This window comes from Manis pentadactyla, chromosome 12 (assembly GCF_030020395.1).
Source record: "Manis pentadactyla isolate mManPen7 chromosome 12, mManPen7.hap1, whole genome shotgun sequence".
Taxonomy (NCBI): domain Eukaryota; kingdom Metazoa; phylum Chordata; class Mammalia; order Pholidota; family Manidae; genus Manis; species Manis pentadactyla.
The window spans coordinates 72335220-72358940 of record NC_080030.1 but is presented as its reverse complement, the minus strand read 5'-3'; the positions used below and the strand labels follow the sequence as shown (position 1 = coordinate 72358940).

The window sequence follows — 23721 nt, the reverse complement described above, 5'->3', positions numbered from 1 at the left end:
GGGTATGTATGATTCCACCACAAGAACAATTAAAACACCAATGCTAACGATGGAATTAATTATGCCAATTCATTTATTGATTCAAGAAGTATCTGGTGAATGCCTATATAATGCTAAATAGGTGCTAGGAATACAGTGAATAAAAACATGTCCCTGCACATTTCATAACATATAGGAAATAACAGACAAAAATACAGTGTACATTTTTTACATCAGATATATGCTATGGAGGAGAGGTATGTGGCAATGGTCTTTCTGCCCAGTGTATTTGCTACTCTTCAATCTGTAATCTGTTGGATAGGACACAAAAACAAGTCTGTATCATTTTCTGGAAATAATTTGATAATCAGGGAGGGCAATGACCCCCATTCTTTCAGGACACTCAGAAACTGTTATTGTGGCAATCCACTGGTCAGAGTTAATACACTTTCATGAGCCTTTTTCCCAGACAAAAAGACTAGATAACAGTATGTTTTGATGAATCTACTAAAAAGTTAACATAACAGTACATTTCAGAACATAATATAGAAAAGACATAATTGTGAGAATTTTATATCGAAAAAGGCATTTTGTGAAAAGACGCAGACCACCAGCTCCAATCTTACCAGCATTCTATATTTCAACTCAGAGCTGTTTTTGCCTCCTTCAACATCTTTGTAATAAACCAGGTATGTTGGAGTAGGGCTGGTGATGCCGTACCCCGTGAGATTTGTCCTGGCAGGTGGTAATCTGTTGGTGAGGCTGGTGTTAGTGGTGTTAAGTATAGTTGGCTCTGCAATATCTGAAGCTAGAGACAGAAATGCTTCTCTAAATAATAAGAAAAATTAAATATAAGAGAACAGAAGATTCATTTGATATAAAGGTAATATAATCTTTTATTTTTATTTAGCTGATAAGGTATGATATATTGAAGTGTTGAAAACATTATCCAGGACAGAAAGACAAACATTTTTCCCTACACTTTGAAAATGTTAAATGCCTCATAAAAATGGAGTTAACTGGTAATTGCTTAAAATTTCCAGCAGATGGAGCTAAATTACCCTGAATAATGTACCTGACAGTAGCAAAATACCCTATTTTTACTTTGAAGAAAGTAATAAAGTATCATATTGATCATATTTTTCAATGAAAACTCATGGTTGTTCAAGACTTTTTATATCTAGGGATATGTGGGTTTGCATGTGTGTGTGTACAATGTCAAACAGATATTGCATGTACTTTTAAATCTCTTAAATAACTCAAAATGGAAAATGAATTATTTTACCAAAATATGCACTTGGCTAATTTATAAATTCCATTTGTTTCATATATAACTTTAATATTTTATAACTAAGTGCTTTAAGCAAATAAACTTTGTTTCATTCATTTCTGTCCCTCTTTAGAGAGTTATATTTAATTTAGAACAACATTGTCACTTTAATAGCAGAAAGAGCTGGAGGAAAAACTAAGAAATTGCTGTAGGGCTGAATGTCACCCATGAGTCTACATAATGCTGTTTGGTTTGTTTGTTTTTAGATTTCAAATTTCTTAAACTATGACTCTCAGTAGAAAATATGTAGTTCTGCCACACTGTGATATTTGTCCTACTGTAATGTGACATATCATTCCTAAAAGTCATTGCATTATACAAAACTGCACAATAAAATCCACAGCATTTATGGTGAAATAGAGTTGGGCACACTTAAAAATATCATAAGTGACACATTAAACAAAAGATTAAAATGGTAGCACACATGTACATGTGTGTAAGGCACTTCACCTTGAAAAAAGACCTGAAATCATATGCAATACTTTTTGACACCACTGGGGGCTCTAAAATATCATCAGAGGAGTAAAAAAGAGGGGAAATTACTGGACTGAAAAGGGAAAGAGAACAGACGATAGAATGACAGGACAAGGGTTTTCTGTGTCTAAAGTTGGGCACCACACCCTGAGTCGTGTATACAGACAGATAAGTTGTGGTCCAGGGGGAGCACCAAATCCTGACAGTTTGCAGCAATGCTGAGTGCACAAAGGAAGGCTCAAAAGACCAGCCTGGAGAAGGGGACATTATGAGACATTTTTGAACCTAAACTTGGAGTACAAGCTGATTAAGAATGTGACTTTAGTAAGGATTAAAGACGGCAGCGTGAGAAGAGAGACAGAGGCTTCCTCCTAAAACTGGATACAATTAGAAAATACAGTTGGCGCAACTAATCCTAAGAGAGCAACAGGAAAGAGGACAGCATCAGACTGCACACACCTGGAGAAAAGAGCAGACCTCACCAAACGGGGTAACGTACCAGAGCTGTGGCTCCGCGGGACCCAAGCCCTCCCCCCACCCCAGCTCACCGGCGGGAGGAAGACAAACGGAGCAGGGAGGGAGTGGAAGGCCTGGGACTGCTGAATACCTAGCTCCGGAGATCTGCTCTGGGAGCACAAACCTACATTTCATGGTGCTTTCATGATACTCGCATGACTACCAGGTTGGAAAGTTAATACAGGCAGTGTTCCTGGGGAGACTGGCATTCCTGCCGCTTGTGGAAAGCAGGGATCCATATCCAGCTGCTCTGGGACAAAAATTTATACCTGTGTGACCGGCCCACTGGCTCAGGCAGTGGAGACAGGCACAGCAGCCGTGAGGCGGGGAACAGCTCTTTCCTACCCCCAGGCACCAGTACCGCTCTCCTGCAACACCCGACATTGCTTCAGGGGCTGAGCAGCTCCAGAATAGAGCTTCTGGACACTAGAGGGCGCCATATACAAACAAGAAACACCAAAGGAACCCTGTCCAGAGTAAAATTATTAATATGACTCCCGAGAAAGATTTAAATGATATGGACCTCATGACTCTTCCTGAAAAGGAGTTCATAATAAAAATCACCAACATTCTAATGGAGGTACGGAAAGACATCTAAGAATGAATGAATTCAGGTTGGAGATCCAATTGTTGAAGAGCATGATGGAGGGTATTAAAAGCAGGTTGGATATGGTGGAGGAGACAATAAATGACATAGAAACTAGAGAAGAGGAATACAAAGAACCTGAGGCACAGAGACAAAAAAGAATCTCTAAAAATGAAAGAATATTGAGAGAACTGTGTGACCAATCCAAGCGGAACAATATTTGCATTAGAGGGATACCAGAAGAAGAAGAGAGAGACAGAAAGGGATAGAAAGTGTCTTTGAGGAGGTAGTTGCTGAAAACTTCCCCAATCTGGGGAAGGACATAGTCTGTAAGGCCATGGAGATCCACAGATCCCCTACACAAGGGACCCAAGGAAGACAACACCAAGACACATAGTAATTAAAATGGGAAAGATCAAGGATAAGGACAGACTGTTAAAAGCAGCCAGAGACAGAAATGAGATCACATACAAAGGAAAGCCCATCAGGCAAACATCAGACTTCTCAGCAGAAACCTTACAGGCCAGAGGGGAGTGGCATGATGTATTTAATGCCATGAAGCAGAAGGGCCTGGAACCAAGATTACTTTATCTGGCAAGATCATCATTTAAATTTGAAGGAGGATTAAACAATTTCCAGATAAGCAAAAGCTGAGAGAATTTACCTCCCACAAACCATCTCTACAGTCTATTATGGAGGGACTGCTATAGATGGAAGTGTTCCTAAGTTTCAATAGCTGTCACCAGAGGTAATAAAACCACAGTAAAGAAATTAGAACAGCTAATTACAAAGTAAATGCAAAATTAAATTGACTATCCCCAATGTCAATCAAGGGATAGACAAAAAGTACAGAATTTGATACCTAATATATAAAGAATGAATGAGGAAGAAAAAGGAGGAGAAATAGAAAAGAACCTTTAGACTGTGCTTGTAACAGCATACTAAGTGAGTTAAGTTAGACTCTTAGATAGTAAGGAAAGTAACCTGGAGCCTTTGGTAATCACAAATCTAAAGCCTGAAATGGCAATAAGTACATACCTATCGATAATCACCCTAAATGTAAATGGACTGAATGCACCAATCAAAAGACATAGAGTCACTGAATGGATAAAAAATCAAGACCCATCAATATGCTGCTTACAAGAGACTTACCTCAAACCCAAAGATATGCACAGACTAAAAGTCAAGGGATGGAAAAACATATTTCATGCAAACAACAGGGAGAAAAAAGCAGGTGTTGCAATACTAGTATCAGACGAAATAGACTTCAAAACAAAGAAAGTAACAAGAGATGAAGAAGGACATAACATAATGATAAAGTGGTCAGTCCAACAAGAGGATATAACCATTATAAATATATATGCACTCAACACAGGAGCACCAGCGTATATGAAACAAATACTAACAGAACTAAAGGAGGGAAAAGAATGCAATGCATTCATTTTAGGAGACTTCAACACACCATTCACTCCAAAGGACAGATCTACCGGACAGAAAATAAGTAAGGACACAGAGGCACTGAACAACGCACTAGAACAGATGGACCTAATAGACATCTATAGAACTCTACACCCAAAAGCAACAGGATACACATTCTTCTCAAGTGCACATGGAACATTCTCCAGAATAGACCACATACTAGGCCACAAAAAGAGCCTCAGTAAATTCCAAAAGATTGAAATTCTACAAACCAACTTTTCAGACCACAAAGGTATAAAACTAGAAATAAATTGTACAAAGAAAGCAAAAAGGCTCACAAACACATGGAGGCTTAACAACATGCTCCTAAATAGTCAATAGATCAACAACCAAATTAAAATGGAGATCCAGCAATATATGGAAATAAATGACAACAACAACACAAAGCCCCAATTTCTGTGGGACGCAGCCAAGGCAATCTTAAGAGGAAAGTATATAGCAATCCAGGCATACCTTAAGAAGCAAGAAAATCCCAAATGAATAGTCTAACATCACAATTATTGAAACTGGAAAAAGAAGAAAAATTGAGGCCTAAAGTCAGCAGAAGGAGGGACATAATAAAGATCAGAGAAGAAATAAACAAAATTGAGAAGAATAAAACAATACAAAAAATCAATGAAACCAAGAGCTGGTTCTTTGAGAAAATAAACAAAATAGATAAGCCTCTAGCCAGACTTATTAAGAGACAAAGAGAATCAACACACATCAACAGAATCAGAAATGAGAAAGGAACAATCATGACAGAGTCCACAGAAATAAAAAGAATTATTAAAGACTACCATGAAAACCTGTATGCTAACAAGCTGGAAAACCTAGAAGAAATGGACAACTTCCTAGAAAAAAACAACCTTCCAAGACTGAACAAGGAAGAAACACAAAATCTAAACAAATCAATTACCAGCAAAGAAATTGAAGTGGTAATCAAAAAACTACCCAAGAAAAAATTCCCCGGGCCAGATGGATTTACCTTGGAATTTTATCAGACATACAGAGAAGATAAAATAGCCATTCTCCTTAAAGTTTTCCAAAAAATAGAAGAGGAGGGAATACTCCCAAACTCATTCTATGAAGGCAACATCACCCTAATACCAAAACCAGGCAAAGACTCCACCAAAAAAGAAAATTACACCAATATCCCTAATGAATGTAGATGCAAAAATACTCAATAATATATTAGCAAACCGAATTCAAAAATATATCAAACGGATCATACACCACGACCAAGTGGGATTCATCCCAGGGATGCAAGGATGGCACAACATTTGAAAATCCATCAACATCATCCACCACATAAACAAAAGGAAGGACAAAAACCACATGATCATCTCCATAGATGCTGAAAAAGCATTCGACAAAATTCAACATCCATTCATGATAAAAACTCTCAGCAAAATGGGTATAGAGAGCAAGTACCTCAACATAATAAAGGCCATATATGATAAACCCACAGCCAACATCATACTGAACAGTGAGAGGCTAAAAGCTGTTCCTCTGAGATCGGGAACAAGACAGGGATGCCCACTCTCCCCACTGTTATTCAACATAGTACTGGAGGTCCTAGCCACGGCAATTAGACAAAACAAAGAAATACAAGGAATCCAAATTGGTAAAGAAGAAGTCAAACTGTCACTATTTGCAAATGACATGATATTGTACATAAAAAACCCTGAAGACTCCACTTCAAAACTGCTAGAACTGATATCGGAATACAGCAAATTTGCAGGATACAAAATTAACACACAGAAATCTGTGGCTTTCCTGTACACTAACAATGAACTAATAGATAGAAAAATCAGAAAAACAATTCCATTCACAATAGCATCAAAAAGAATAAAATACTTAGGAATAAGCCTTACCAAGGAAGTGAAAGACCTATACTCTGAAAACTATAAGACACTCTTAAGAGAAATTAAAGAGGACACTAACAAATGGAAACTCATCCCATGCTCTTGGCTAGGAAGAATTAATATCATCAAAATGGCCATCTTGCCCAAAGCAATATACAGATTTGATGCAATCCCTATGAAACTACCAGCAACATTCTTCAATGAACTGGAACAAATTGTTCAAAAATTCATATGGAAACACCAAAGACCCCAAATAGCCAAAGCAATCCTGAGAAGGAAGAATAAAGTGGGGAGGATCTCACTCCCCAACTTCAAGCTCTACTACAGAGCCACAGTAGTCAAGACAGTTTGGTACTGGCACAAGAACAGAGCCACAGACCAGTGGAACAGAATAGAGACCACAGATATTAACCCAAACATATATGGTCAATTAATATATGATAAAGGAGCCAAGAACATACAATGGGGAAATGACAGTCTCTTCAACAGATGGTGCTGGCAAAACTGAACAGCTACATGTAAGAGAATGAAACTGGATCACTGTCTAACAACATACACAAAAGTAAATTCGAAATGAATCAAAGATCTGAATGTAAGTCATGAAACCATAAAACTCATAGAAAAAACTATAGGCAAAAATCTCTTGGACATAAACATGAGCAACTTCTTCATGAACATATCTCCCCGGGCAAGGTAAACGAAAGCAAAAATGAACAAGTGAGACTATATCAAGCTGAAAAGCTTCTGTACAGCAAAGGACACCATCAATAAAACAAAAAGATACCCTACAGTATGGGATAATATATTCATCAATGACAGATCCAATAAAGGGTTGACCTCCAAAATATATAAAGAGCTCACGCACCTCAACAAACAAAAAGTTAATAGTCCAATTAAAAAATGGGCAGAGGAGCTGAACAGACAGTTCTCCAAAGAAGAAATTCAGATGGCCAGCAGACACATGAAAAGATGCTCCACATTGCTAGTTATCAGAGAAATGCAAATTAAAACCACAATAAGATATCATCTCACACCAGTAAGGATGGCCACCATCCAAAAGACAAACAACAACAAATGTTGGTGAGGTTGTGGAGAAAGGGGAACCCTCCTACACTGCTGGTGGGAATGCAAATTAGTTCAACCATTGTGGAAGAAAGTATGGAGGTTCCTCAAAAAGCTCAAAATAGAAATACCATTTGACCCAGGAATTCCACTTCTAGGAATTTACCCTAAGAATGCAGCAGCCCAGTTTGAAAAAGACAGATGCACCCCTGTGTTTATCACAGCACTATTTACAATAGTCAAGAAATGGAAGCAACCTAAGTGTCCATCAATAGATGAATGGATAAAGAAGATGTAGTACATACACAAAATGGAATATTATTCAACCTTAAGAAGAAAACAAATCCTTCCATTTGCAACAACATGGACGGAGCTAGAGGGTATTATGCTCAGTGAAATAAGCCAGGCGGAGAAAGACAAGTACCAAATGATTTCACTCATATGTGGAGTATAAGAACAAAGACAAACTGAAGGAACGAAACAGCAGCAAAATCACAGAACCCAAGAATGGACTAACAGTTACCAAAGGGAAAGGGACTGGGCAGGAGGGGTGGGATGGGAGGGATAAGGGCAGAGAAAAAGAAAGGGGGCCTTACAATTAGCATGTATAATGTGGGGGGGCATAGGGAGGGATATGCAACACAGAGAAGACAAGTAGTGAGTCTACAGCATCTTACTATGCTGATGGACAGTGACTGTAATGGGGTTTGTGGCGGGGGACTTGGTGAAGAGGGGAGTCTAGTAACCATAATGTTCTTCATGTAATTGTAGATTAATGATAATAAAATGAATTTTTTAAAAAAAGGAATTATAGCCAAAAACAAAAAAAACAAGAATGTGACTTTATTACCTGGAAAAGGCTGAAGAACTGAACTGCAAGCCAAGATATGCTTACTCGCTAGTGCCTTCACCTGGGAGAAGGTGGCCCCATTGTTTTTCTTTGCCTGATAAATCTGTGAGCTATCCTTTGCTGTGGAGATCCAATGTAGAAATTCCCCATTCACAGTTAAGCTACCAACTGTTTTTCCTGCCAATGCAAATTACAAAATATAGAACATAAAGAAAAAGATTGCATATCTTAGGCATCTACTCTGAACAATACATAAAATCCTTTTTCTGTAACATAGCTGCTAAATTTTGAGTCTTTCCATTATTTCAATAGGAAAAAGATAACCCTTTTTATGTCATTAGGATAAGGATTTTACAGATATTTTCTCATTTTAGCTCCATATCAAGCCAATAAGGTAAATACTATTATTATTAGCCTCATTTTGGGGAAGTAGAAACTGACACTTGGAGGAGTTAAATAATTACCTCAAGGCCACACAGTTTAATAAAAAGTAGAGCCAGGATCTACAACTTGTCTGTGTGACTCCATGTTAAACAATGCCTATCTGAAAGGAGGTATTAGAAGATAAGTCCAGGGCTCAGTGCCTTGCTCAATATTTTTATCAAATATTTGGAATGAATACATAGTAAACATATTTATCAAATATACAGATAACATGGTTCTTACTGTCACTAGTACATTCAGTCACTGACCTGAAATTCAAACCTATCAAAACAGAATCAGAAAATGGATTACAATTTAATAAGAACAAAATAACATCTTAAATTCAAGTTTAAAATCAATTCTATAAATAACAAATGAAAGAAATCTGGCTTAACAATAGTTGACATGAAAAAGGCTATGGGTTTTCAAATGGCAGGCAGCCCCAAGACCTGCTGCCACTTTTAGCTGCAGTAAAAGAAGAGACCAGAGGCCCCTGTACTGACCAGAACACATGAAGAGCACAGAGTCATTAGGGGGGTGACATTGAAGAGGATATTAAGCAGCTGGAGTAAAACCACAAGATGGTGACTAGGACAAAGAAAGATCTAGAAGCCACATCACCTGAAGAGTAGTTAGAGATACTTGAAGTTTTCCTCTACAGGAAATGCTTAGGATGGGCTCTGACAGCTGTCTCTACATGGCTGAATGGTTACCGTGTAGAAAGTGATTGATTTATTCTTTTTAAATTTAGAGGCCAGAGCTCAGCTTAATGAATGGGGAAAATGGGGGGAAATCTTCGGCTAAATAAAAAGGGAAAATTCTAATATTAAGACTTGTCCAAAAAATTAAACAGACTTCTTTATAAAGTAGTATACTTTTTATAGGTGTTCAAGCAAGGCTGGTTTTGTAGAAGGAATTTCTTCCAATATCATGTCAGCTAAATACTCTCTAAAATAATTCTAATTTTCTAATTTTAGGGTTATAGTTTTCAATTATGGATTCATGAAATACTCAGCAGTTCTATATCTATAAGATAATGGCCCATTAGATAATTTTTGTGTATCAGATGTTAAAGAAAAATTATTCTGACACTAGTTTAAATGATGAAGAAGACTTTAGTCAAGACTATTGCAATATTACCAACAGGAAAGAGAAATATGCTTAACTCCAAACACAACAAAGACAGCAGGGGATTCATAGCCAACAAGCAGTTAGCGGGGTTAGTGGAGAGAAAAGTGCTAAGCGGAGACATCAAAGGTAGAAAGATTCCCGCTAAACTGGCCCCATAGAAATTTTGCGAAAAGCAAGCCAAGCACATCAGGGGTGGAGGATGAAGAATTTGATCAGATACAAGAGCAAGGGATTATCTCTAAATGAATTTGGCAGAATTCTCTCTAAAGCTGGACTCAGCAAGGATGGACAGGGAAGGCCAAGGCTGAGGCCTCGCTGCTGAAAGGGCTCAGAGGAGCTTAACCAAAAGCTCAGTTATGGAGTCTTTGTTGCAGATTCAGCAGAAACAAAGGATTCCCCTAATAAGGGAAGTTCAAAATATCTCTAGGCTAAAGCCTATTGAAAATACATTGGAATTGTTTCTAAAAGGCTCAAGGTGACATGTCAACAAAACCATATGTGCAGTTCTAACACACACAGACAGACCCACTCACATCCACACACACATTCGCAATTTCAAAGCTTCACTATACAGACCAGTAATGACCAATGGCATTTGTGATGATGGAAATATTTTATATCTATGCTGCCTAATACAGTAACCACTAGCCACTTGTGGTTTTTGAGTGCTTAGAAGGTGGCTAAAGTAACTGAAGAATTCAATTTTTAATTTTAATTAATTTAAACTTTAATTACCACATGTGACTAGCAGTCATTCTATTGAAAAGCAATTACTGTACTGTATCTCTTAAGAGCAGACTCTTAAGAATATATGGAGGTATTTACAGTACATTTGTTTTCTGTTGCATACTCCTACTTAGGAGATTTTCAAATCACTTTTGACTTTCAAATATTTCCTCCCCAGGCATGTGACTTTCAACAGGTAGACCTATTAAGTATTGACCAACTCATACTGAATGTGGAGTCAATGGGATCATCAAAATGGAAACAAAATAGGGTACTGGTGGTAGATCAAGGATATTGTAGTTAGGCCCAGTTTCAAAACCCCAGCTCCTCTACTAACTAACTGTGGCCCTTTGGACAAATTATTTGCCTTTCTTAGACTTAGTTTTCTCATCTGTAAAGTGAGGTTACTAGTATCAACTTTGCTGAGGTCTTTTGAGGATTAAATGGAACAATGCATTTAGTAGCATGCTTAGAATACACAGTTAAGCTTAATAAATTGTAGCTCTACTGTTATTTATAAAATAACAGCCCCCAACACACACCACACACATACAGATCTAAAAAGTTTCATGAATGCCTATATGCTATTTACCTGGAAAACAGCCAGTTTGAATTCTGTAAGAACATTTGGCATGGTTCAAAGCAAATACCATGTGTTATTCTTCTGAATATATATGGGATGGAAGCCCTTTTTAATGAAACAGGAGGGGCTGCCATTACTAATGAGGATCTATGTACACACTTGGATACCTTACCAAGCAGAGTAGGCACCCTGCTAACTTGCCAACATTGACATCCTTCCAGATCTGTGGCCCAGATCTCTTGCCCTTTGACAAAGAACATCAGTGGCTTCTTTAGGTCAGATGTATCAATAGTTATTGCTCCACTTAACTCATATTCAGTCACATTGCAAAAACATTGGCTCCTTCCACCTGGATGGCTGGTGGCTGTGGGCTGAAGAATGCGATGCAAGGTCTGGTTGATCATACTGTAGTAGAACATCTGACAGCCAAAATCTGAAACTTCTGTCCAATACAGGCGACTATAGGGGGGAAAAAATCCTCCAGCTTAATAAGTAAAACATATCATTGCAAATATTAGTTTCTAATGAAGATCAATCATTCCTAATGACTTCAGGGGACAAATGCAGCCTTTATAAAGAACATGCCTGGGTGTCCAATAACCTTCTTCTGAGACGGAAGAGGTCACAAGTCTAATTTGTAGTATTTTCCAGTGGTTTCTCAATAAATGTATTTACAACTAAGCCCTTGAATTCTAAAAAACTTAAGCATGATATAAAAAAGCTTATTAATGGCTATAAATATGAAATATATTTGCATACTTTTCATCAACACCCATCTTCATTTCCCTCCTCTCAAGTTTGTTTCTGCTTCTTACACCGCTTAACAATCTAGTTTCAGAAGAGATTATAACCTTGCTTATGGCTCAAACAAACTATCTTTCCAGTCTGAGAAACTGCTACTCAGTTGTTGAATAAAGGCCTTAAAACTCATCTTATGAGAACATGAATTAAAGCCCAGAATAGCTTTTGCTGTGCAGAGCAGTCGGCCTGTCTGCTGCTCTTGTTCTGTCACTGCCGCAGGCTCCTAGTCCTTACCAAGGAAGGATATTATTAGATTCACTGGTATGAAAATCTGTTTTGGTTTCCTGTGGTAGTTAACCTAATTTGTAGTTGTGCAAATTTTTATGTAGAATTATTTACCATATGTTACTATAGTGAGTCAATAACCCTAAGCATCTTACTTTCCCACCAATGACTTGTAACATTAAGCCAAAGATGTTACATGAAGTATGACTCTATTTCATCACAAAAGAAACAGATACTCACATTTCACATACCTTAAAAGAGGATATACAGAAAAAGAAATTATTGTTGAATTTTTATTGCAAATCTTCAGCTTTCTGGCATATTTCACCTGTGTTCAAGATCTACATCAAATATTTCCATTCCACTTTGTGACTCTTTCAGCACAAAGTACAGGTGCCTTGAAATCCAGTCAATTGTAATAATTTTGATACCAAAAATCAGTGCATCTTGGAAAATCTTAACAGTATATAGAAAACACAGACAAGGAGACAGTGGTTATTTTTTTCAAACTTGAGGACTTCTCTGTAATTCACATATTACTTATCTACTGCACTTCTCCTTTGTAACCCAGAACTCTCGTAGTCACGGACCATGCACCACAAGGACACCGGCCCTCTTCTCGCACTGTACCATTCTCCCTGGTTAATTCCAACCATCAGGGCTTCAACTGTTATCCATAGGCTAAAGACATCAGATCCACGTCTTTGGGCAACATCTGTCGTTGAGTTACTGATCCAAACATCAAACTGCCTACTGAACATCTCCATATGAATGATCCCAGAAAATGAAACTCATCACCCTTTCGCTCCCCTGCATTTTATATTTTTATGGATGTCCAACACTCATCTGAGGAACAATCCTGACAAATGTGGTTCATCCTTGACTTTGCCTTCCCACAACTACCCATAGTGAATTAGTCCTATTTTAAATATCTCTGCAATTGCCCTCTTACTCAACGCATTCCATCTCATTTCCTGTCTGGATTTCTGTGATCGCCTCCTGTCTCAGACTTAACCTTCTCTAAATCATTATTCAGACTGCTAACTGAGAGGTCTTTCACAACTTGATCATGTTAATGACCCACTAAATTTAATTAATGTCTTGATGTTGGCTTCAAAATTGACACCTGACTCTTTAGCTCAGTAAAGGAGGCCCACTATATTCAGCCTCATGCCTACCACTCCAGTTTTGTCACCTGCCTTACTCCACCCTCACCCCCAACTTCCACTCCAAGCTCCTGCTATTTATAGCTCCCTGAACACTCTATGGCTCATTTCCCTGCCTTTTCACTTGCTACTGCTTCAGCTTCCCTCCACCTTCACCTGTCCATCTTCTTTGCACCCAAGATATCTTTCCATTTTACCACCACACCGCCACCACAGCTCCAACCTGCATTAAGCATCCACTCTCTGGGATTCTGCTGCATCCTGCCCTGAGCAGAGCACTTACACTGTTTTCTGTCTGTCTATTCCACTAGCTAACATTCAGTGAATACCTACCACATGCCAGGCATTGTGCTAAGTGCCTTCCGTGGATTGTTTCATGTAATCTTCACAAGAACCCCATGATGAGGTATTACATAACCATAGAGCTTAAATAACTGGCCAGTGGTCACAGATCTAATGAGTGGTGGTGCCAGAACTAAATTCTAGGTTGTCAGATTCCAAAGCTCACCCTCTTAATCACTACACAATACCATCTTCCCATGTTAGATTAATACTACAATGGGTTTGTTCAAGGACTCTGGAGTATTTTTTTTTACCTCTATCCTAGGAACAAACACACTGCTTTAAATCTGATAAGTGTTTGCTAAATTAGTTCAGAACAACATTTGCCTAAAATCTAATCTGTATTCATTTGTGACTAAATATTACACAACACGGGTCCTTTTCCACCATTTTAATTGTACTGGCTCAACCACTGGCCATTAATTGTAATTATAGGGTAGTGTGATAGGCAAATGCTTCACTTCCTTCCTTTCAAAAGAATCACATGGTGAAATACCTCAGAGCTGGACCTATTGTGCATGCTCAGAAGGCAGAGTGAGTCTCCTTGTGCATAATACCCCATTGCATCATCAGCTGTGTAGCCCATGGCATTGATGTCTCTTCCTGCTAAAAATGTCCATACAACCTGATTTTGATCCACATCTAACAAAACAATCTTGTTGCCCAGAAGAGTTATGAGGTATGGAAATGGGTTGATTTCTGAAAACAAAAGACAAGTAGATAACATGCATGAGAAAAATACCTTCAGTTCAGCAAAATCCCTTGATTTAGTATCAGGCCATTTTGCAATCTATGAGTCTCCTTTGGATCCATCTGCTATGCCAGAGTCTCAGCTGAGACTGTGTAGGCTCTCTAAGCCTAAATTTGTTGGAAGCGTGTTCGGTGATAACAAAAATTGATCACTCTGACTTAAACTTCAGCTCAGAGACAGAATTCATATCCCTAAGAATACCAAGGGTCAAAAATGTTTTTTAAAACACAAATTGTTTTAGATAATAAATACCTGATGTTTTGGACTTTACAATGTCAGAAAATGGTCCAGGTCCTTTAGATGTAAAGACTCGAACCTAAAGAAAGACACAAAGTGGCATTCACAGTGTCCTCGTGACAATATTAAGCTCTGAGGCTGAACACTTATTGAATGTTTCATTTCATAATTCTGATATACATTGTGAATAGCTTCAAATAGTTATTTACATATAAGTATATAGCAATAAGTCACTAAGAGGAAAAATACTGTCCCATATTCATGTTGGTAGGTTTTTTTTGTCTAGAAAAGTACAAAGCAAATGGCTTAAATCTCTATTGCAAAAGATTTGAATTTCTAAAAAAGGTTTTAAGTTATTTCCAAAATTAAATTGAATAGAACATTTAACAAACAGAATTATACAGATTATGGTAAACTTCCACTTATCATGAAATCAACAACTAGAAGCTTCAATTAACTAAATGTACTGTACTTTTAAAAGGGAGATTTATAAAAAGAAAATTATAGTTAAACCTTGTATTTGAAAATGAATTGCAGATTTCAGACAACTTTTACACACATTCTTTCTTTTTGATCCTCACAACTACTGAGAGTAGAAACTGGACAAATATGGTAACTCATCCACAATGACACATGTAGAAACTGGCATAAAAACCAAGTCCTCCAAGTCTGTATACTATCTTCCCTCTGTGCCCCACCGTATTCTAAGAACAAAGTTTTTTAAAAATAAATGTTTATTAGATGTCTTTCATTGTGCAGTAAGTCATTTCCATTCTCAAACACTGTATACATACAACAACCTATAAAGAAAAATTACATACATAATTATGGGCTCAGAAATAGATTCTCAAGTGCTCTCTTAATCACCAAAACAGTATTTTTATTATGATTCAAGCATTAAATATACTTTACTATATTCTATGTATTACTATCTGTATATTGGGGTGGTGTATCATGGTGCATATACATATCAAGCAGTGTTCACTTTGCATGGAACCATGTTAAATGAAACTCACACATATTCATGCATATCACTTTGCACTGTTCTGTGGTGACTGTATATATATATAGACAGACATGCTTAACCAGAATATTTATTTAACCAGAACATACATAATTCTTAACAAACAGAAAGGTGTATTATCTTTGACTTTTAGGTACAACTTCTTTGATTAGTATATGTAAACCTCATATATTATCAAAATAGTTCTTAAATTATCATTTTACAAAAAGAAAACATCCTTAGGAAACTCAAGTCTCTAAAACACTCTCTAAAACATTATCTTCCCCAAAAGGAAATAGGAAATAACTCTAAATATGTAGATTATCAACCAACCTGGTATTTAATGAGGATACGAAAATCTTCAATTATCTATCCTAGGTGGAAAGGTATTTCATATTAAATTTAAAAATGTGAAAATGGGCAGGCACTTTATTCTTGACTCCTATTCTCTGACTTAGCTCTTTATTCTTGACTCCTCTGACTTTCTCCTCAGTCAGCAGCCAGGTGACAGCTGCGAGATGTCAGCTACCTAGACCCTCAGCTTCTGTTTCCATTGGTAACTCCACAGTGGGGCATCCGGATGATTCACATACTTCCTAGCCATGCAACTTTGGTAATTCATTGACACAGCCAGGAAGGGACATGGTTTTTTCTTCACAGACAGTATGATGATCAAAGGAGATAATGAATATAAAAAGACTTACCATGGTCCACGGCCTATAGCGATCACATGAAAAAAGAATGGTTTGTTCTCTTAAAGCACAAACATCGTCAAGATGCCCCATGTCCCTTATCCTAACTGTCCCCTCTCCTTTCTGCCCCTTTGCTGCCCAGTTGAACTCTGTGATCACAGTAGACCTCAAATTATTGACAGAGTGGCAAAATTCTTAAGTGAGTTCTTCAATCAACCTTCTGTTTGCACTATTAAGACCCCCATATCCCTGTTTTCATTCATACCTGGAAAGCAACAGTGTACCCAGAACTCACACCCTCAAGTTGAAAAGACATCAGTGAGGAAGTGACACTGACGGCAATCCAGTCATCAAATGTTTTGTTTGTGTCTCTTTGATTGGATATCTGATAGATAATTTCGAGTCGTGTTAACACACCATTTTCATGCTTAGGCTTATTCCATCTAAATTCCACCACAGCTTCATTCTTGTGATATTTTCCACTTGGTAATATAAATATTCTGGGATTCTCTGGTGCTGATGGAACTGGAAAGCAGAGACACAGATAGGCCAGAACAGAATATAAGGTTGATTTTTACCACTCATGATGGGGAAACTAGTGATAAATAATTCTTATTCCAGACAGTTTTAAGGTATTCTTATCTTGTTCTTAAAGATCTTCAGGAGAGAATGTTCCAGAGATTTCTTCAGAAACCTGTCCTGATATCTCGGCGAATCTTCCTTATTTCCCACATAAATCCCCCTTACTACCACTGAAACACATCTTTCTTGTTCTTTTAAATGCAGTATTTACTCTCATCTTGAGAGTGACTTAACTGGAGGTCTAAGTGGCAGTCACCAGAAGGCAGGCGGTAGCTGTGCCCAGCTGTCAGCTGTCTCAGCGTGTGAAGTGCAGAGTACTAGGGATCCAGGACCTCTCACCCTGAACCCTCCCAAGAGGCAGTAAGTACCCAAAGAGTAGGATTTGGAGGTTGCCATTCTCTTTCCAGAGCCGAGCCAAGCAATTCAGTGTCTCTCAGTCCTTTAATTCATGTTTCTCTCTCTCTTAATCAAGAGAAACTCCCCTGCCTGATCTCTAAGGGACATGCCACCCAAGGCATCCATCTTCCTTTTTAGGACTCCTCGGCAAGTCTTCTCAGTCCCCCACTCGAATCACATTGCTTCTTAATGCTCAGCACTCCCACCTGAGCTCCAGGCCTTCATACAGTGTAGTGTATGGGTTACCTCTCCTTGCTTCATCCCTCCAGACCCAGCTGAAGTTTCTGATCCCCAAAGGCCTTCTATTGCTCTATCAGTGTGTGTGTGTATCGCCCTCTCCTAAGAAGGCAGAGATGGCTTCATAGAGGGGAAGGTTTCACAGTCTTGTCCATTCACTCTATGACATTGCTACTCAGTTCTTATGGTCTTATTTCCATTATCATTAGCAGTATATGTGTTTGTCTTTCTAGTGCTTTATGAGCTCCATCAGAGAAAGCACCTTGTCTTATTCCTTGTTGAATCCCCCAAGTCTAGTATAGGACTGGCACATGGTAAGTGCTTAATAAATATTTGTTAATTTGAATAATTTCCTGAAGGCAAGGGCCAAATCTTATCATTCTTCCTTTGCCCCCAACACCCAGCAGGGTGCTAATGATGCAAGAGCCCAGTGCATGCCTTGCTGAGTGCAGTCAAACCCATTTCCACAGAAGAATCCACTGAAAGCTGACACCCCAAGACAATCTCAAAGGGAGCACACCTGTGTCTGCCTGCTACCTGCTCCCGAGCCTGCCCAGGCTCCGCTATGGTCCTGTTATGAAACTCGTGGATCAATTTCTTTACTGTTAAGATTCTTTCAATGATAAGCACAATGGTGAATGGATGTCCACTTTTATCGAGTTCTTACTCCCTGCCAAGTCCTATGCTAGGAAGTACATATAAATTAAATCAATATGATACCATCACTTACCAACATTTACAAAAATGACTGAATGAAGATTTGATGAAACTATGGTGAAAAGTACAGATTAAGCCCAAGCCCTGCCACTTTCTAGCTATTTGACATTGAGCAACTACTCAGCTCCCTTTTTCTCATTTGCATAATTGAGGTAGTAGCACCTATCTTACCTCAGAGCTGTGTGAGGATCAAATGAAATGAAGAAATTATGTTTCTGACACATGATAGCTTTGTAATAAATGTTTAGTAAAAGAGCGATACCTATAAATCACTTTAAAGTGACATATGCATGTAAAGAAATGCTAATATCTTTTAAAAATATATTTCAAAGGAAAACATTAAATTTAGACATCAGTTATTTACCTACAATTGATTCAGAGTTACTGTCTGTAAGAATGTCTCCTGATAATCCTGCCTTCCACAAAGCTGCTTTAAAATGACCATTTTCCTTAAGCATTTCTAAATTACCTCATATATATCATTACCATCAAGTTTCTGCCTCATATATATCATTACTGTCAAGCGATGCAATCTTTTTTTTATGGCATCATTAATATACAATCACATGAGCAACATTGTGGTTACTAGATTCTCCCCATTCTCAAGTCCCCACCACATACCCCATTACAGTCTTTGTCTATCAGCATAGTAAGATGCTTTAGAGTCACTACTTGTCTTCTCTGTGCTATACTGCCTTCCCTGTGACAGCCCCTATATTATGAGTGCTAATCATAATGCCCCTTAATCCCCTTATCCCTCCCTTCCCACGCATCCTCCCCAGTACCTTTCCCTTTGGTACCTGTTAGTACATTCTTGGGTTCTGTGAGTCTGCTGCTGTTTTGTTCCTTCAGTTTTTGCTTTGTTCTTATACTCCACAGATGAGTGAAATCATTTGGTACTTGTCTTTCTCCATCTGGCTTATTTCACTGAGCATAATACCCTCTAGCTCCAACCATGTTGTTGCAAATGGTAGGATTTGTTTTCTTCTGATGGCTGAATAATATTCCATTGTGTATATGTACCACCTCTTCTTTATCCATTCATCTACTGATGGACACTTAGGTTGCTTCCATGTTTTGGCTATTGTAAATAGTGTGGCAATAAACATAGGGGTGCATATGTCATTTTGAATTCAGTATCCTGCATTCTTAGAATAAATTCCTAGGAGTGAAATTCCTGGGTCAAATGGTATTTCTATTTTGAGCTTTTTGAGGAACCTCCATACTGCTTCCACAATGGTTGAACTAATTTATATTCCCACCAGCAGTGTAGGAGGATTCCCCTTTCTCAACAACCTTGCCAACATTTGTTGTTGTTTGTCTTTTGGATGGTAGTGATCCTTACTGGTGTGAGATGATATCTCATTGTGGTTTTAATTTGCATTTCTCTGATGATTAGCGATGTGGAGCATCTTTTCATGTGTCTGTTGGCCATCTGAATTTCTTCTTTGGAGAAGTGTCTGTTCAGCTCCTCTGCCCATTTTTTACTTGGATTATTTGCTTTTTGGTTGTTAAGGTGCATGAGCTCTTTATATATTTTGGATGTCAACCCTTTATCAGATCTGTCATTTATGAATATATTCTCCCATACTGTAGGATGCCTTTTTGTTCTATTGATGGTGGCCTTTGCTGTACAGAAGCTTTTCAGCTTGATATAGTCCCACTTGTTCATTTTTGCTTTTATTTCCCTTGGCCAGGGAGATATATTCATGAAGGAGTTGCTCATGTTTATGTCCAGGAGACTTTTGCCTATGTTTTCTTCTAAGAGTTTTACGGTTTCATGACTTACATTCAGGTCTTTGATCCATTTTGAGTTTACTTTCATGTATGGGGTTAGACAGTAATCCAATTTCATTCTCTTGCATGTAGCTGTCCAGTTTGGCCAACACCAGTTGAAGAGGCTGTCATTTCCCCATTGTATGTCCATGGCTTCTTTATCGTATAATGATTGACCATATATGCTTTGGTTTATATCTGGGTTCTCTAGTCTGTTCCACTGGTCTATAGGTCTGTTCTTGTGCCAGTACCAAACTGTCTAGATTACTGTGGCTTTGTGTAGAGCTTGAGGTTGGGAACCATAATCCCCCCAGCTTTATTCTTCCTTCTCAGGATTGCTTTGGCTATTCAGGGTCTTTTGTGGTTCCATATGAATTTTAGAACTATTTGTTCCAGTTCGTTGAAGAATGTGTTGGTATTTTGATAGGGATTGCATTGAATCTGTAGATTGCTTTAGGCAAGATGGCCATTTTGACAATATTAATTCTTCCTACCAAAGAGCATGGGATGGGTTTCTATTTGTTAGTGTCCTCTTTAATTTATCTCAAGAGTGTCTTGTAGTTTTCAGGGTATAGGTCTTTCACTTCCTTGGTTAGGTTTTTTCCTAGGTATTTTATTCCTTTTGATGCAATTGTTTTCCTGATTTTTCTTTCTGCTAGTTCATCATTAGTGTATAGGAATGCAATAGATTTCTGTATATTAATTTTGTATCCTGCAACTTTGCTGAATTTAGATATTAGATCTAGTAGTTTTGGAGTGGATTCTTTAGGGTTTTTTATGTACAATATCATGTAATCTGCAAACAGTGACAGTTTGACTTCTTCCTTACCAATCTGGATTACTTGTATTTTTTGTCTTGTCTGATTGCTATGGCCAGGTCCTCCAGTACTATGTTGAATGAAAGCAGGGAGAGTGGACATCCTTGTCTTGTTCCCAATCTTAGAAGAAAAGCTTTCAGCTCTTCACTGTTAAGTATGATATTGGCTATGGGTTTGTCATATATGGCCTTTATTATGTTGAAGTACTTGTCCTCTATACCCATTTTGTTGAGAGTTTTTATCATGAATGGGTGTTGAATTTTGTCAAATGCTTTTTCAGCATATATAGAGATGATTATGTATTTTTTGTCCTTTTTATTGATGTGGTGGATGATGTTGATGGATTTTTGAATGTTGTAACATCCTTGGATCCTTGGGATGAATCCCACTTGATCATGATGTGTGATCCTCTTGATATATTTTTGAATTCAGTTTGCTAATATTTTGTTGAGTATTTTTACATCTATGTTCATCAGGGATATTGGTCTGTAGTTTTTTTTTTTTGGTGTCTTTGGTTTTTCTATTAGAGTTATGCTGGCTTCATAGAATGAATTTGGAAGTATTCACTCCTCTTTTATTTTTTGGAAAAATTTAAGGGGAATAGTTATTATGTCTTCTCTAAATGTCTGATAATATTCAGTAGTGAAGCCATCTGGTCCAGGGGTTTTGTTCTTGTGTAATTTAAGTGATGCCATCTTTAAGAAATCCTTGAATATTCTTTTGGGAATAAATTGTGCATATTTATTTTTATACTGACTTTCTAACCTATAAAAGGTCTTTTAGAGAGTATTGCATATAAACACATCAAGCAAAACTGAAAGTTATTTTTAAAAATTATTAACTATCCATTCTAGATCATGGAAAGTGAGGTTCTGCCTCTTTTTAAAAAGAGATTTTAACCCCTGTACCTGTTTCAGGTGCTCAAAGTGATAGAGATGTTTTGGGTCCCTTTCCCCAATATATATAAGGAGTGACAGAGAGATTAAATAAGTCATAAGGCTCCAGCCCTTCCACAGTAAATACAGGTGAAGTCTGTTGGTCACTAGTCAGGAACTAAAATATAAGCATAAAACATTATTTTCTTAGGGAGAGTATCACACCATTTTTTATTCCTAATCAACTAAAATCTCCAAACTTTGGTTCTCATGTAAAGTCAAAACTTGCAATTTTGAAAAAGCTAATGTTGGTTAGTTCCATGTTGTCCCATATAGCCCAGTTTAAGTGTACCACTTGTTAACACTAACCACAAAATAGTCAGAAACTGGCTGTAAACAGAGGTTCTCGGGAATCATCTTAAAAACCCAATGTTATGGGAACAAAAAAAGGAGTTGGGCTTGACAAAGTGAAGAAAGTACAAACCAGCATGGACAGGGCTAATGTAGATGGTGCAGTGTGTTTGAAAAGTGGAAGTTTGGAACCAATACCATACCTTAGAATGAGCACTGAATTCTACATTGTAGAAAATTACACCCCACTCCACTGCTGGGGAAGGATTCCACGGGATTTGAAAACTCGAGGCATTTCCTTCAATCCTAAATGAAGACTCTTGAATGGAATCTGGGATAACCTTAGGGGCGAAGGAAAAGTTCCCTATGGAATGAAAGAATAGAGGGAGATGGATTATCAATCACCCAAAGGAAACAAAGAAGAGTAATAGAAATTACAAATAATTAGTAACAAAACGAGTTTCCTTTCCTTTAATATATCCTGAAGATCATCTTTTTGTTTCAGGCTTTAAATTTGTGTTGAGTAAACTGATTACAAGCAAACCAACAGAAACTGTTAAACCTTTTTTCCTCTTAAAAAAAATCCCAAGCTAAACACTCATTTAACAGAAAGTATGGAAGATATAGGGTAAGCAAGAATAAAATGTTGTACCTGGCAGAGGCTTGAGGGATGTCTGAATAATTGTGAACTGATTAAATCTGGCTGGTTCCAAAACAGAGACTCTGGTTCTCTGACCTATTTCCTGAGCTGTGATAATCCTAAAGCCATTGATCCAGAAGAGTCGACCACTATAGTACCTCAGTGCATTCTGAGAAATTTCAGAAATACTCCAGGCTGCAAATTCTGTGATGTTAGTATCCCCAACACTGCTGAAATATGGCACCAATTAATGTGTGTATCCCAAGTGAGGCAAGGGTGGTACATTCAAGTACTAGAGAAAATGTATGTTTGTGTATGTGAAAACAAAGAGAAAGTACTTTGCAACAGTAATTGTCATTATTCTTAGTTTCATATTAAGTTCATTTTTTACATTTTTCTCAAGGTATACCTAAAGCAAACTTTCTAGGGCTTTTCCTATTCATATGATATTGCAATGGCAAGAGTGTTACATAAGTTTTAATAAATAAAAACACTGTTGATTTTTGGTAGTTCCCTACAGCAAAGGCACAACATGCTGACTGGTTTCTCCTCATAGTCATGCCTTCCTCCAGTTCTTGGTGAGTCATCTTATTTACTTGTAATTCATTATTCTAGCCCAGTGAGTCCTTCACCTTATTATTATTTATTTTTATTTTTATATTTATTATTATTTATTATTATTCACAACTGTCTGTTGTTCCAATGATATGTATTAACTTCTATAGCTTAGTCAAAATTTTCCTTTCACACCAGAGAATTCAAGTAAACAGACTACTGTTTAAATTACTTTCACAGGTTTTTCAGTGACAGGAATTTTACAATGATTTTTACCTTAAAAATCTGTTTAATTGTTTCTAAAACTATTCCAGTTGCCTAGTACTTAATAAAAATGATCTCAATGATTTCTAGCCTTTTGGAGTGGTGGTTTGACTTTTTTTTTTTTCATTATTTTTCTTTTAGTGATTTCTCTAAATCTTTTTAAAGTGCTGATATTCCCCTCTTCATAAAATATAAAGCATGGCATTTCAAATCAAAATAAATAAAAGTTCCGTTTTCAAAATTCCATAATACCTCCTGAGAAAACTGAAGCTACCTCAGAGTATCATAGTCAGGAATTGTAAATCTT

General features: G+C 37.5%; 1 protein-coding gene across 1 annotated transcript in view; it reads right to left on the bottom strand.

Moving 5' to 3' along the window:
* Positions 1-23721, bottom strand: part of ROS1 (ROS proto-oncogene 1, receptor tyrosine kinase) — a 118267-nt gene that overhangs the window by 47885 nt on the left and 46661 nt on the right. The window contains 12 exon segments of the mRNA XM_057489314.1: positions 606-805; positions 6753-6755; positions 8124-8300; positions 11159-11445; positions 12264-12342; positions 12345-12468; positions 14017-14219; positions 14524-14587; positions 16469-16728; positions 21638-21782; positions 22159-22319; positions 22608-22822. Of these exon segments, the coding sequence (XP_057345297.1) occupies positions 606-805; positions 6753-6755; positions 8124-8300; positions 11159-11445; positions 12264-12342; positions 12345-12468; positions 14017-14219; positions 14524-14587; positions 16469-16728; positions 21638-21782; positions 22159-22319; positions 22608-22822 (1918 nt within the window).